This window comes from Vespa crabro, chromosome 2 (assembly GCF_910589235.1).
Source record: "Vespa crabro chromosome 2, iyVesCrab1.2, whole genome shotgun sequence".
NCBI lineage: Eukaryota > Metazoa > Arthropoda > Insecta > Hymenoptera > Vespidae > Vespa > Vespa crabro.
In genome coordinates, this window is record NC_060956.1 from 4,238,609 (window position 1) to 4,255,561 (window position 16,953).

The 16,953-nt window shown below is 27.7% G+C and overlaps 2 protein-coding genes and 1 long non-coding RNA gene across 8 annotated transcripts; 2 read left to right on the forward strand and 1 right to left on the reverse strand.

Moving 5' to 3' along the window:
• The first annotated feature begins 18 nt into the window (after nt 1-18).
• LOC124421661 (endophilin-B1) lies at nt 19-5,230 on the forward strand. Of its 6 annotated transcripts, none has more exons than XR_006941710.1 (10): nt 19-170; nt 850-991; nt 1,064-1,192; nt 1,277-1,439; nt 1,507-1,570; nt 1,658-1,693; nt 2,288-2,478; nt 3,074-3,187; nt 3,991-4,205; nt 4,345-4,855. XR_006941710.1 is itself a non-coding variant. In XM_046957097.1 (10 exons), exons 1-10 carry the CDS (start codon nt 108-110, stop codon nt 4,974-4,976), a joined length of 1,149 nt encoding a protein of 382 aa, XP_046813053.1. In that variant the 5' UTR covers nt 19-107; the 3' UTR covers nt 4,977-5,230. The 6 variants fall into 6 exon arrangements, 5 of the variants coding, with proteins under 5 accessions (XP_046813053.1, XP_046813056.1, XP_046813055.1 ...); XM_046957097.1 differs by lacking the exon at nt 4,345-4,855 and adding an exon at nt 4,866-5,230 and having other exon boundaries at nt 3,991-4,126; XM_046957100.1 differs by lacking the exons at nt 3,991-4,205; nt 4,345-4,855 and adding an exon at nt 4,866-5,230.
• Nucleotides 5,231-5,381: 151 nt separating this feature from the next.
• LOC124421662 (40S ribosomal protein S18) lies at nt 5,382-6,680 on the reverse strand. The gene is made up of 4 exons (XM_046957102.1): nt 6,582-6,680; nt 6,045-6,230; nt 5,869-5,970; nt 5,382-5,592 (listed from the first exon to the last, which is right to left on the reverse strand). Exons 1-4 carry the CDS (start codon nt 6,582-6,584, stop codon nt 5,425-5,427), a joined length of 459 nt encoding a protein of 152 aa, XP_046813058.1. The 5' UTR covers nt 6,585-6,680; the 3' UTR covers nt 5,382-5,424.
• A 9,499-nt stretch (nt 6,681-16,179) lies between these two features.
• LOC124421557 lies at nt 16,180-16,718 on the forward strand. Its single transcript, XR_006941692.1, has 2 exons — nt 16,180-16,413; nt 16,526-16,718. It is a non-coding gene; the product is annotated as an uncharacterized LOC124421557 (long non-coding RNA).
• Nucleotides 16,719-16,953: the final 235 nt, after the last annotated feature.

Genomic DNA, 16,953 nt, shown 5'->3' on the forward strand with positions numbered 1-16,953 from the left:
CTTTACGGAAATTCGCAGAATTATGGATCGATAGAAAATAAGAAGCAATAGAAAATAAAAAGCAATAGAACGTACTCGCTGAACAATCGCGTTGTTAAAGAGAAAAAATGGATTTTAATGTAAAGAAATTGGTTAAAGATGCTGGTGCTGTACTGAGCAGAGTTGTACAGGTAAGATTTTTATAATTGATTGTTGGAAAAGTTATACCTTTATAACATAGAAAAATATGATGTGCTCTACTATCAAGTCGTTTGTAAACGCTGTCACTTCTGACATTTTGTACTTTTCTTGCACAAATTAAAATTCAAATATGATTGACAACAAAACATCGATTAATTTTCCTTAGAGGTTATTTAACAACTTGACATATATATTAGAAACTTAATTTGATCTATATAATACGACCTCGCGAAGAACCGTTTTTTAACCTAATTGTAATCTATGAGAACAAAATTGACAATGAATGCATTAGCCTTCTATTATACATTTATGTTGTATAATATATACGCATAATTTGTCAATTGTATAATACGTCATTTGAATCCATTATTAGAATACCGTATATTTAAAGAAATAACATACAATAAAATAAATTTTACTAATGGCATTACAACTATATTGTAGACAATTCTATTATTGGATGACTCAGTTTATACGTCCCAAACAATGACTAATACCATTATTATATTCTTTTTAAAAATTATCGCTTATTTCTTATAATCACGAAAATTACAAATAATTTAATTTTAAATATCAGATTAGAATTTTTGGTATATTTTTTCTATAAAATGATACATTTGCTATTGAATTTTCAGAGAAAAATCCATAATCAAATTTCTATGTTATTAGTTAACAGAGGAAACATTAGGTACATCTGAGAAAACTGAATTAGATGCACATTTAGAACATCTTGCAGAAAGAGCAAATGCAACTAAAACATGGACAGAAAAAGTTCTCAGCAATATGGAAGCTGTACTTACTCCTAATCCAGGTATAAAATGACAAATTGGAAAGTTAATAAAAATAAATAAACAAAGAAATGATAATTTGGATTTTATTCTAGGAAATAGAATTGAGGATTTCTTTTATGAAAAAATCGATATAAAGAAACCTAATAGGCTCAGCAATCTTGAATATGTAGGCAATGACATGATAGAAGCGGGAAATCATTTTGGAAGTGGAATTGCCTATGGTATGTGTCTAGTATCTATTGTTAATTGATTATTTTTATAAAATTTGTTATAACATATTTTCTCATTCTTATATTTTATTATAGGTAGCGCTTTGATAAAAGTAGGTCAGTGTCAACAAAAGCTGGGACAAATTGAAAGAGATTTTATTGGAATAGCGGCTAATTGTTATATACAACCATTAAGAAAGTTTCTAGATGGGGAAATGAAAACTGTTATTAAAGAGATGGCTATTTTAGAAACCAAGAGGTAATATAAAATTATACATTTACTCGAAAGAATATTCGTTATCATAAAAGAATGCAATTATGTTTAGGTTGGATTTAGATGCATGCAAAAATCGAGTAAGGAAAGCCAGAAGTATGCTGGGTCAACAGAGTGTAAGTTCTATTGTCGTTTGTTTAATTAATGCATTTGGTCTGTATGTTTATTCTGTGTTTTGTCCCGTACATTGCTGCATTTCATAGGACTCCGGCGTTTCACCCGAAGTATTACTTGATCAGGTATTAACGAAGTTAAAAGTTCAGAAATATCCATTCTTATGCAATGTGGTTTTTTTATTTTATTTTATTTCATTTCATTTTATTTTATTTTATTTTAATATATTTACACATTGCAAACGAGTTGAAATAATAATAGGAACGAAACAGAACTAGTGATACAACTGTAAATATTGAATAACTATCCATTTTTGTTTGTCTTTCATCCTGCCATCATTTGTTATAACTTTTAATTATTATGTATTTTTATATAAGAAGGAATATAGGCATTACATTTCATACTACATTAAGTAATGTATTGCGACCATTCAAGATTTTACATCATAAAATTATCCCTTATTGTTATTTTTTCTAATTGTTATATTTGTCTATATATGTTAATTACATCACACATAAATACCTAAACAAGTGCAAAGCCATCATTAATGCATGTACATATAATAAATTTAACAAAATATTTATTTATAAGTACTTTATAGATATATAATGGAACTATATAATTTTTAAGTAAAAGTTTAAAATTGTTTATAACATATTTTAATAACATATTTGAATTATACAAAGAAAGAAATGAAACTTGAATATTACTAAACTTAGGCAGAGAGGGAGCTGAGGGTGGCCCAATCGGAATTTGATCGACAGGCAGAGATCGTGAAGCTACTTTTAGAAGGAGTATCAAGCTCTCAAGCTGGACATTTGCGATGTTTACATGAATTTGTGGAGGCACAAGCACGTCACTATGCACAGTGTCATGCAACTATGCAAGAATTACAACGTGAGCTTGCTGGGTGAGTTAATTTATTTATTACATATGTTAGTGGTGTCTTTTGGTTTTCCCGCACAATCCTTGCAGTACACAAATTCAATTTTTTCTGTATAGCTATCCTACTCTTTGGTGATCCGAGTGAGTAATGTTGAATCTTGAATATTTCCATGTACAAGATATAAAATGTTTAGAAAGGCTTTAGAACCATTACTCATTCGTAAAGATCATCATACTATGTAGTTAAAATAACTGTTAATTATTGTCTAAAGCTTTTTCAGTTTTTTTCCAAGAAGAATTATATGGGAGTAATTCAGATCTTACTTCTTGGAGAAATAAAAACATAGTTAAAAATATTTATTACGTGTAAATATAAAATATCAAGATATCTTATTGAATAATATTCATGTCCTCTTTTTTTAAAATTTATTATTATAATAGTGCATTTCATATCAAACTTCTACCATGAATATGATTACTCAATGTTGCTAATTTCTGCTGATTTATTGGTAATTGTGAATTAAAACCAGTTTCTGCTATATCCTGCTTTTTATATTTCTTTCTTCTCTAATATTCTATTTTCCATTTTCTATCTTTTGCTTGCATGGTGGGGATTGCAGGGCACGTCAGCCGAGTCCTTTGCTAAGAGTCAACAGCGAAGAAGTGATCGAGCTAACACCCTCACCCACTTCATCCCAAAATCTGCCTATAAATAATTCTCTTGCTGATTCAACGTATGTTACTGCTACCTTTGATACCAATACCTTTAAAATCTAATTTCACATTATGATTTTACTTCTTAGTATGGTAAATGATCTCTAAACAATCAATGAAGAGTTATTATATTAATGAATTGTTCTTTTCACTATTGAACAGATAGCTGTTATCAATACATAATCACTTTAAAAATATATTGAAAATATTAATTTTTTGAAATTGTTGAATTTAATTTGTTAATACATATCAGTAAATAAAATATGTTTACAAAACATTCTATATACTTTCTATAAAATATGCATGAAAAAGAAAATTTCTATAATTCAATAATTTCTTTATTTAGATAGCAGAGATAAATCATATTCTATCTTTCTTTAGATTTTGAAATTTCATTATTTAGTCTAAATCTTTTAATAAATTTATATTATGGTTCTAATGTATATAGTATAATTATCTATAAGATGAATTAATTTGTTTTTATTTATTGTATAAACAATGCATCATCATGCTTTACTTCATATTAATAAAATAATTTACTGCATTTATTTTACTAAAATAATTTTGAAGATGTGCTTGTTTTATACGTTATGTAAGCAAAAGTGTTGTATTTAGAATACATATATGTTATATTGTTGTCATTACTTTGGCTTTATTATTTGTACATATACAATGTGCACGCTTTTTTATGGCACAAATAATTTAATTTGTAGTATAAAATAGTGTTGAACACTATTTTCTTTTTCATTTTATAATTTTTCAATTTATATATTTTTTTAAGTATAATCATCAAATTCATCCCATTATAATTTATCCTACCCAGCTTATCTGGGGGTCCTTATCATTCGACCACCTCAACAAATCCTACTGTACAAGTGGAAAATGGTCAAGATCGTGCAAGAGTAGTCTGTGACTATGATGCTAGGGATTCAACCGAGCTTAGTGTCATGCAAGATGAGGTAACCAAATTTGTGATTTAGGTAGATGACAGCATGTGTTCCATGTATCCATAAACAAGGCATGATATTCATCTGAACTGTAAGTTAGATTTTTGTTATTTTAATTACATATTCAAGTATAAGTTTATTTAATAAATTAAATTTTCTGTTTATTAGTTTAAGATAATTTATTTTTACTTACTTTTCTCATATTGAAATGATAAACTTTTTATTTTTAGGTTATACTATAATCAAGTTTATAAATAATAAAATAAGAAGTTCCATATAATACTCAAATGGAAGTGATCTAGGATAATAAATTTGTATTGTAGCAGAATTGGCATTATACTTACCATGCGAAAAGATGCATGATATAATATTAATTTACTTTTAAATAGATTATATATATAGTAAATGAATAATTTTTATATTTTTGTTAAGAAAAGTCGTAATATTCTCTATCTGTTTATTATTCTTCTGTATATTTTGTTTATTAGAATTATTAATATTAGTTATCATATACACGTTTATTCGTTTAATTGTATATTTATTCATATTTTGCATGTTAAATAAATACTTATCATTTGATTTAATGTTAAGATTTATATCTTCCTAATCTTTTGTTGTCTTTTAGAATAGTCAGAGATAAGTAAACTGTTTAATTGAAATAAGTGAACACACATAATTATCATCTGAATTTATCCGATGCAATGTTTAGTGTTTAGAATATACACTACAGTATGTTTTATTATATTTATAGATAATTTCCATTATTGAAATCCCTGGAGATGAAGATTATTTAATTGGAATAAGAGGCAACCAACGAGGGAAAGTTCCTAAAGCATATCTAGAAACTATTATCAGTTATTAACATAAAATCAAAATTCATTATTCTCAACTGCCTTAGAGAAATATTCTATAAAAATTTTCCATATATATCTATATAGATAAAATTTATAACAATTCAAAAAATTCTTTACTTAGAGTTGTAATTTTAGTAAATTAAAATAATATGCTAATAGTTCTATTACATAAAATTATTAATAAATTACTATTGTTATGCTAGAAATTGCTGGAAATTTTATGTGCTTTTGCAAAACAATGTTAACAAATGAATTGTTCTATCGCAAAATAATGTTAACTAAAGAATTTTATTAAATCTGCATTTAAATATGTTATTAGAACTAAATTCTACTTAAGCAATATTATTAATATCTGTACAGTCAATATTTAACTTATTATTAAATTTATGTAATTTATAAATAAAACTCGGAGATAAATAGTTTTCAATATTTATTGTTAATTAATGAAATATAAAATTACTTCTTCTTCGATACACCAACAGTACGACCACGTCGGCCAGTAGTCTTTGTATGTTGACCACGCACACGTAAGCCCCAATAATGACGTAAACCTCTGTGAGCACGTATTTTCTTCATACGTTCTAAGTCGTCACGAAGTTTAGAATCTAAATTGGAGCTAGTAAGCTACAAGAAAAATTTTCTTATAGTATTTCTTTGAAATAACAATTGATTTTTAATTTATAAATATAGGAAAACAAATGATTCTATAGTTTTAAACGTGTGACGCACAATCTATATATTTACATTTAGAAGTAAGTAATAATCTAAAAAAACATGAATATGCGCAGTTAATTTTGCACAACCTACTAACCAAATTGGTATGACTATCTTATACCATTGGCCGTTTAGTTGTGCATTGAATTTAATATTAGTATCTTTTCAAAATTAAAATCTATATACCTGAGAGTATTTTCCATCAACAATATCTTTTTGCCGATTCAAAAACCAGTCAGGTATTTTATATTGCCTAGGATTAGCCATAATAGTAACAATTTTTTCGACCTGTAAATAACGACTATTTGTTAAACATATAATTATATACAAGATAATATCATAAAATTATTAATTTGCCTTACTTCCTCTTCCGAACATTCTCCAGCTCGTTTGTTTAAGTCAATATCAGCCTTTTTAAGAACAATGTTGGCATAACGACGACCAACACCCTTGATGGCTGTCATCGCAAACATAACCTTTCTGTTACCATCGATATTCGTGTTCATGACACGAAGTATATGTTGAAACTTTTCAGGAATGACGAGCGACTGTAAATATAATAGATAATGATAAAACTCATAAAAAATCTACTTATCAACAGGTCATTAAAAGATTCATTCATAAGAATGAAAATAAACAAATAAATAGATTGAATATAGAAATAATCGAAATAAATGTAAAGAATTGATTTGTAAACACTATGATGATCCATGATGACTGTGAAACGAAGAATAACCTCTATTTTTGAATTATACTATTTTTTCCATAAAAATTCAAAATATCACTGATAGAAATTATATCATTTAATATTAAACAATATTAGCGCAAATATTTATACACTTTTGCTAAGATCCCTGCAATAAAAACGGAATTAAATCACAAAATATCGAACAACTCACCATCTTGCTAACTTAGCAATCACTACAAAGAAATAAAACAGGAACCGGAATTTGTAATATCGATGAGAAGACATCGACGACTATCGATTATCGAATATTATCGAATTTGTCGAAGAGAAATTTACTTGTGAATTTTATCTAATGTAACATTAATTTTTTATCGAGTAATATTAAATTATTAAAAGTAAATATTTTATTTTACTAATTTTCATTATAAATTTACATTATAATTTCAAAATATATCACGTAATAAACTGCGTTAATCGGAACTTCGTCTGCCATCTGTAGGACCGTTGTGTAATTATATTTTTTTATTATGGGAGTTTTGTAGTACACGTAGGCCCTCTAGTGCTAAAAATAAAAGTGAAAAACAATTGTCGGTATCGAAAAAACTGTAAATACATGAAAAATTGAATCGTCCACTTTGATTAAAAATTTAAATCATTTTGCATAATGAAATGCTATTTTTCCCAACAAAATATTTTCATATATTTCGTACATGCCTTAATCTATAAAAATAATGCGAAATATTTCTCTCATTGTTAGTAATGTGAAAGAATAATTGTTTTCTTTTTATAGTATGTTTTCTATCAATCGATAGTAATGGTATAATAACAATAAAAAAAATAATGACACAAAAAATTGTTAATGATATTAATCATCATATAACAATCAATTAGAATCTAGTTATAATTCTAATCTTGAAGTTCATTTTTTCTTTTTAATACGAATCGAAATTATCGCACGTACAATTCGATAAGAATTTGATAACTCGAAAGCAATCGCGCTCGTAGGATGATGGAATACGATTTTCTGCCAATTAGTTATTTGAAATTTGTATCCCTTTTTCATACTTCTTTAGGAGGAAAGAGAAACGTTAGTCCATAAGATAATGCGAAGAAGAAATTTCGAAGCATAATACCCCTCTGATTCGTTTTATAGCAGTTATTCTTTTGAATTAGGATAGAATAAGAAAAAATTTGTGAACATTTTGGATCCCAAGTGTCAAACTTGTCTATGTTTTTTTTTTTCTATTTCTGTATGTTAAAATATGTTTCTTTATGATATATCGATTTTATTATATGTTAATAATCCTATTATTCAAATAATTATCTTTGCCTATTATCCATATAATCTAGAGATGAATCGTATAACTATTCATTGAAAAATTTCAAATATTATTCATTGAAAATTTGATTCGATTATAAATTAGTCAAACGAATATGTTAAATGTTCGCTTTATTAAGGTAATTATCTAATATGATCTCTTAATCTCTTATTGAAAAGAAAAAGGATTTGCAAATACCTATTTATACAACCTTTGAGAGATTGAACACCTGCATATAATCTCGTGAGTTTTTCGTATAAAATTACGATATATTTTCTGGAAATCATCATTATATTTAATATACCATTATTGTATTTATCATATCATTATATTTATTGTACTGTCATACAATCATGGCAGACAAAATCTTCGAAATAAAAAGCTTTCCAAAGATAGATTTAAGTTAATCTCCAGGGAGATAATCGACAATAACTAATGTCAATTGATCCAAGAAATACATGATGGATGAAATTAATTATTATTACAACTTATTACTCTTTCTTCTTTTTCATTTTATGACTTTATTGGTTTATTATTTTTACATATTATCATTTATCATAAAATTAATATCAATTAATATCGAAATATTGATCTTTATTACTGTTCCTCTTTTTCTTAATAACTTTCGATTTATTATTTTACTGCAATACAATTATGGAAGGTAATATTTTCGAAAGAGTTACTTTCGAAAAAGACGTCTTCAATATTCTTGAGGCTTTGTTTACACTCTATTTAAAAGTAAATACCTACTCGACATCGTTGGAAAAAATCATTTACTTCAATTCTTCCCTACTCAGTATTTTTTTTTGCCAAGTTTTTCCCATAACATCCTCTCTCTCCACAGGCCGTAATCGCACTCTACCACACAGTACTTCCTTTTAACATCACACCATACATCCTTATCTATGTATGCATCTACTAGATAGCACGATTAAGATGTAAAAATAATATGCAATTACTAAAATAAAAAAAAAACGCGTTTAGTTATTTTCCTTAAGAATTTGAGGACTGTTCCAATCATCAAAGTAGTGTAGACTGTTACTCTCGCCAAAAACTCAAGTACGGATAATGGTTCGAGTATGCGCAATACAACTGACATAGGGAAAGAATCAACAGGCTTTTATATTGCGAACCAAAGCTATTAGAAAAGGATTATTTTTCTCTGATTGATCAATTCTAATCGATTTCTTATATGAATCAGTTAATCTTCACCTTTTAGTTTTTCTCTTTTTCAATTGTTTCCTGAAACAATGAATAATATTAGATAATTCATGTGTGTTGTAAGCGTCGTGATGTTTGCTAATCACATATATTTAATTTTTACAAATCAAACTTGACTGACTGAATCATGATAGGCGAAATATAATAGTATAATAATATAATTATATATTGTTGTAATAATATAATTATATACTTATATTAATGATGATTTTAAATATGTTATTTTTATAAATGTTATATGATTTTTAAATATGATAAATGATTTTTATGATACACTAAGTTTACCAGTGAATCACGCTATGTGATATATGTTGAAATTCTAAGTTGTGCTTTGACAGAGAGTGCTAATTTGCTTCTTAATATGTTATTTTAGGATTATATTGTAATTCAACTAAGATAAGATTAGACTTCGGCTAACATAATTTGTTGAAAAAGGAAAATGGAAATGTTATTTCGGTTGATTTTTTATAGTGTAAAATGTAAGCATTTTAAATTGTAATTGTAAAGATTTTGAATTATAGTTGTGGGCGTATACGGATAGTTCGTAATGGTCATACCGATGCTAATCTAATGTATTGGTCTTTGTTCTGGTGACTATCATAACTTATAAATTAATATATTAAAGAAAAAGTCAGATAAATCTATTTTATCTACGATTTTATCAATGATTTTATATTATAAATTTATTTATTATTAAGTTTCTTAACACATTTTCGAGAATTGTATTTAACTAAAAATGTTTAAGTTCGAATAATAAGTTTATCATACAGTCCTTAAAAATGAATACTAATTCATTCTTTATTCGTATTCACAATTTGATTATATATTTGAGTATCCGCACTATCGATTATGATTAGTTATAATCTGGTTATCACATCATATCCCAATAGTTTATTATTTAATTTGGGGATTAGTTTATCTTGGATTACCATTTTTAATGGCACTATTTTCGGAAAATAAATTATAATTTTTTAAAAAGATAAAAAAAAAAATAAACATAGAAAAAAAAAATAAAGTTTAATATACTTAATGTTTACTTTCTTTAGTTTTATAATACTTCTATATTTATTCTAACAGAGTTGCATTATAATAAAAAAATTAAAGCAAGATTTGACCTGAAGAAAATTCGTAACGAAGGATTCTGAAAAGTATAACAAATTATTATCAAACGATAAATAGAAAAAGATAGAATATTAGGGTGGCAATAAACCTATTGTAAAATTATTGTAATTTACTTATTATTAGTTTTGGAAATGTAGGGACGTAGCAGCTTTCTAAAGTACCTGCTTATCTTAATTGATTTTTCTTCTATAGAAAATACAATTATAAGAACTTATATGTCGATTCGAAAAGAACTTGAAAGAAGAATTGTTTAGACATTGATTGTCCTAAAATAAATCATTTTTAATATTTTTGTTATAAATGAAATAACTAAAATTTTTTAACTGTAATTTTGTTATTGTAATTTTGAAAAATTATAAAAATCAGGAAATGGAAATATAAAGAAGATAATTGTCAAAAATATTATATATTATAAAAAAGAAACAATAGAAATAACCATTACCATTAAAAAGAAAATGGCAAAAATTTATGAGATTGAAAGACGATAAAAGAAAGAAGTGGAAAGATATAAAAAGGGAAGATGATTTTCGGAAAAATGGAAAAGGACTCTAAGGAAAAAAAAAATGAAAGGATTAACACATCGAGCCTTAGTTAAACATCGTTGGAAGGAGTTAATCCTTCCTAGACAAATATTTTTTTGTTGCCTCCATTTTGCTACTAGGACTATTTTTTTCGTATATTTCTCGTAAAAACCCAGCCCTCTTTTTGCTTTGCTTTTTGTATCTATTATATAAGGTGACGAAAGAGAAACTGTTTCTAGCCTAGAAAAGTATATATCGCTGTGGGCCTGGAGTCATAAACGTGAGAAGAAAAAAAAGAAAATAGAAGAAAAAAAAAGAAAAAGGATGGAAAAAGAACGTCTTCTTCTTCTTTTATCTAAGTATTTTTGGATTTTTACGATTTCGCTACAAGAAAATGACGAACAATCCTTTTTTGTGCTTAAAAAAGATGTCATGTTTTCTGTAAACAATATCGAAAAAGATTATTCCTGTAGCGAGGAAGATCTTGTTTCTTTGATGTAAAAATCTTACTTTTTTCCTTTGGTTGACATTTCTTTACCATCTTTTTGCCTTTTTTGCCGAATCTTTTTCTTACTCGAAAAGATTGTTAAAAAATGTAAATAATCTAATTTCACGAGAATACAATACAGTTAAGACATGATAATTTTATAAAGTATAGAAGATCCCAGAAAAAGATAGACTATCTGATTGGGTCTAATGTTAATTTTTCAACGTTTTCGATGATTTTCTGTACGTAAATAAGTATTGTATAATACTCTCTAACTGTGAGCTTCCGTCGCAGAAAGTTACTTCAGAGAGAAAGGTCTAGCGAGCACTGACCTGAAGAAACAGTTTTAAAATCGAATTAATGTTGAAATTTCCTAATCAAAACTTTGGTTCATCCACGATAGTGGCCTGTATTTTGTAGTCACCGGTTATATACATGAAATCTACTTTTACGTTCATAAATTCGTCCAACGATCTCTTCGATGTTTTAATCAAACTAAAGTCACTGAAGTTTTATCCAACGCTAGTACTACTATTTCATTATCAACGATACCTATCTCCCATCTATGTATATATCATCGACACGGACATTTTTTTTATAACTCCACCTGTGAATTCATCGGAAGATTGAAATACGTGAATGTCATTCTTTACCATAAGTTTTTCTTCAATGTCGAAAATTAATCATATCTTCGATTTTTAGCAACTGAAAAAAAAGATCAACTGAAATATTCCATTCTAAATGAATGTTTTAAAAAGAAATGTATTTTTTATTTTTTATATATATATGTAATAACAACAATAATAATAATAATATGACAAATATTTTATTAAATAATTATTATATATGAATTATGGAAGCGAATAAAAATTTTATTGAAAATGCATTAAAAGTAATAAACTTATATTATTCCATGTAAATAATGAATATTAATGATAATGATAAATTCTACGAGTATACTGGATAAGAGGATTTTTTTAATAACAATTTAGAAGCTCGGGAGAAGAAGTAAAAGTAAAAAGGGATGCGAGGAAAAAGCACGAATGTTCCGCACGCTCAGACGTATCTATTACTTAATAAAACATTTCGGTCAAGGCTAACAGTAGGTCATTCGCACAAATTTAAACGTTAGAAAATAAAAAGAGGAAAAAAGTAGAGGAAGCTTAGGTAGATATAGAAGAGAAGGAACAATTAAAGTGTGGCACGTGCCACACTGTGGGAAGTCTACTAAAGATTTGACAATATTTACAAAACCCCCTAGATAAAGTAAATTAACAAGAGAGATTTATGTGTTTAACGAAGTAGATTTGACAATATAGTATTTTTTTACAGGTGTACAAAAGTTTTTTTACAAGTATACAAATATTTTTCAAGGACGAACGTTTTTTTTATAGTCGAGTTTTACGATATATTAAAAAAAAAATCATCCTCCCATCTTCCCTAAACTTTCGATTCAGTACTGTTACTGTTATGAATTCATTGAGAAATTAACAGATCAGCTGATATATCGTAAAAGATGATTTTCATTATCCTTGGATAATGTAAAATCATTTAGGCTAAAATAAAAATTCATTTGGGTTGATTTTGTCGAATGGCTAAACAAAAAAGATAAGCCTTTTGACGTATCTTTTCTAAAATGTTAGCAAACTTACGAAATGAAATCTGTAATAAAATACATTCATTGAAATTACGATCGAGGACGTTGTCAAACATGGACATGGTTTCTACGTATCGAATCGCTGAAATTGTAGTTTGACAGCGTGTTCAATGTCCTTGACACAATATTTGCACGTAGAATTTAAAAAAAAAAGGAATGCGACCTTTTGAAACACGAAAAGGAGAATCGATTTAGTTTGCTAGAAAAGACAGCTTCTAAAGAGAACAAAAAGCATCAGTAGGACATCAGCTTCGAAGTTTATCACAGTCATCGTACCCTGGAGTTTTTGTTGTACCGAAAATAAACCTAGCACAATGTTTTGACAACAATGAATCTTCAGAATTTTTTTTATAAACAAATACGATTTTAATAATTTCTTATCTGATTATCAGTATAATTTGCTTAAATCATTCTAATCTTTTAACGGTAATCATTATAAGCCTCGAGACACATACTCTCGAGGATAGAATATTCAATATAATCATCGTAACATGTATATTTCATAATTGTGTAAAGTAATTCCATAAAATTTGTATAATTTGAAATAATTAATTTGAGAGTTAATTATAAAAATTATATTTCCTTACGTTTCTTGAATTTATTTGCTAAATGTATGAAAAATAATCATCATTTAATATTTTTTTTGGTTAAAAACAGATATAATTACGTTCATTTAATGTATTACATAGAATAGACATAAGAGAAAAATAGTGTAAGGATCTTGCAAGCGAAGATAAAGTTAAGAAAGGATGAAAGGAAAGAAGGATGGGGCATCGTTGAGGTCGCAGCTGGCGACGCTCAAAGCCAATTATGCGAACGTAGCACGGGATCGGCGTCGTTTTCGCAAATCCCTATCCTCGTGTACGTGCCGACGGACAGTGAGACGAAGCGAAAAAGGGTAGTTTGGGGTTGGATACGTGATACAATACGAAGAGAGAAGTACAGACTTGACTGCGCTATAACGGATTAACGGCTACGATTTATTCGCAAGTAATTGCTTCCGCCCTTTAATTAACTCGCATTTATTTCGTATAATGGCGTGTGGCAGTACACGGACAGCTACCTCGTTGCTCTATTTTTCTAGCATTTTCGAAGAAAAGAATAGTATCACCATCAGAATATTCTCGATTATAATGTCGAATTCTGATTCGAAGAGGAATTTGATTCGAGGGGAAATAAAGATCGGCAATTTCCAAAAGACGATTCTAACTAATACGAAAAATTTCTCCTATCTCTACTAATAACTATATAAAGAACGATAAAGTATAGTCCCAATATACAGGATTATCTTATCTTTCTTATTATCGATAGTTGGCGAAGAACCAATATGAGCACTGTACGGCTGCCATGGTTACGTCCAATATATTCGCTCAATGACGAAGAATTCGATCATCCGCATTATTATCGTACTTCGTCACAAATCAGGAGAGAGCACTATCTCATTTCAGCTTCACTGATAATATATATATATACCGTGTTATATATTCTATTTATAAAGAATTCATTTTCAAAAAAGACTTTCTCTGTTAAATTTTCCTACTCTTACTCTCTGATATCTTCTTTCTTTTTTTTTTTTTTTTTTTTTGGTAAATCAGACAAATTTGAATAGAGAAAATATTGATTTTTCTATCGTCTTGATGTTAAACGTCTATCATTGCATTCATTGCATAAGCATGTTAAAAGACGAAATTGTTGTTGAAGTCGATTCCTTTACATTGAGAGGAAAGTAATAATCGATGTAAAACAAATCTATTGAGTCACTTAAAGAAGAAGAAATGAAGAATGTCATAAAATTCAAAAATAAAAAGAAGTATGAAAAGAAAGTGATAATATATCCGCCTATTCTTGAACAGAAAATAACAAATCAGACGCTGTTATTTTGATTAGTATATTACTGCTATGAAAATTTAAATCTTCTCCTTTCCTTCGTGTGACTTTTATCAAAAAATAAAGTTTTCGCGATACCGTCGTTACTTCGCATTTGTTTTTCTAACTTATATATCTACATCTAGAAATAAATCAAATAAATAAATTCACATGGACATTGTAAACGGAAAAAATAATTTACATAATTTTTCGTTCTAAAAAAATTAATGTTTAAAAAATTTGATCTGATTGTATGAGCTGAAAATATAAGATAATTTTTATTAAAGCAAGTTTATGATTAAAAAATGAATTAAAGAACGATCTATATACGACTATTGGAGAGATCAGAAAATAGTAAATAAAAAGTAATATTGGAAAGATCAAAGAAGAAAGTAACTAAACTTATACCCGAAGATGAACAAACTAATATATCTATTGAGTATCGGTGATAATGATACCTTGAACGTAAATCCAGTAGTTCAAGGTAGCTAAGAATATTCAAGACCGCATCTAATTCGTAAATATCCGGAACACAATTCATTACGGTGAGAATCTTCTTTCAATAATTGTCGAAGCCCTGTTTACCAACAAATATTGTGTATTTAAAGATATACCAACTTTCTCAAGTTTGAATTGCGTGAAAAATTTACTCCTGTCACGTCCTCATCTTTAGTCCACAACTTTTACGCTACATTATTGTCAATCAAATTTTCTTGAAGACAAAATTTATATGAACCCCAAAAGTGAAAGTTACGAAGAAACGTTAAGAAACATTAAGAAAAGTCTAGAAACGAAAATTGCAATTCACTGATATTTCTGCCAGAAAAAAAAAGAAAAGAAAAGAAAAGAAAAGGAAAGATATTAGTTACATGGTAAAATACTTTAACGAACTTAATGTATCACAGGAAAAAAAAGAAGAAAAAAAAATGGAAATATCAAATGGTTACCTCAGATTCTACCGGATGCTTTGGTTTATGACTGAAAAAATTTTACGGTCAAAATGAAAAAATACCTCCCTTTGAGTCGAAATTCTTCTTGAATGAAAATGGGAAGCTGACAGATGGATTCTTTTTAACGTGTTTCGTTGCGGTTGTTTTTCTTCTCACGTTTGATAAAAGAAAAACTTTCGTTTTGACGAGAACATTAGTAGATATTACTTGTATCTTCTTCTTGACAAACCAAGGACGTTTCATTTATTGAAAAGAATTTTCTAACCGGCTACTGAACATTCATTTATCCTGTCTTCTTCACTTTTCAAACTTTTCGTGAGTTTCTAAAATTTCAAAAATATCGGAAATATATGAACAATGAAATGGAGCATCTACGTAGTTGCTATTACGTTTATCTACAAGCACACTAACACCAAATGTGAACAATAAATGCTTATTCTAGTATAATATAGTTATAAATAAATTATAATATCTAAAACAGATATATATTTATTAATTCTATCGATAAATTCTCAAGCAGATTTAGACATTAAGATTAGAAACTTTCCTTAGTGTCTTCTCATTGGTTGTTTGCAAATAGTGGGGATCTAGTAAATAGTGGAAAGTCGTAGTGTTAAACTTAACCAATATGATGTTCTTTCTTTCTTTCCAACCAGAGATCAGTTTTTCAAATTAATTTCAACTGCTTATATGTTTAATTGCTTTTACCAGCTTTCTGAATCAACGATTGCCCATGTGACTGTTGAATATAATTGTCAGAAGAACTTTTAGATGTTAGAAACGATTCTATTTTACAGACTCTCCAGCTTATATATTGATTTACGAAAACGATTCCATGCGAGGAAAAGATTCTGTGTATAAATGTTATCCATTACATTCTAAGAGTGTATAAAAGTGCGAGTGAGTTTCTGAACATTATTATTCTCCTTTTCCTTTTGCTCTTTTCGCTAAGATAAAATCCAATCTATCATTCGTCTTTCTCTAAATATATTTATATCCGATAAAATTCCAGGAACGAATTTCAAATTAACGAATTATTTTGTAAGAGAGATGAGAAGGAGTGGAGATCGAATACGCTTCGTGTCAGAATGTCGTCGCTATCAATGTTCTGTTTATCTTTCAAATGACTATAAATCACGGCGTTGACGGATCGTTGGAAAAAAAAAAAAAAGAAAAAAGAAAAAAAAACAAAACAAAATGAGCAGTAAATGGAGTCAAGATGCACTCGCATACAATTCTCTTGCAATTTTCAAGAAAATGAACACTATAAATAAACATGATCGGCCAATAATTCAATTGCATTGTCACAACAAAAGATCATCGATAATAATAGGATGCGCGTGTTAATGCTAGTATTTGTGTTTAGTATGATTATATGAGTATTTGTGTTTAGTTAGATGCTATTAGTAATATCCTAATATTATAAATTTTTTTAAGCGA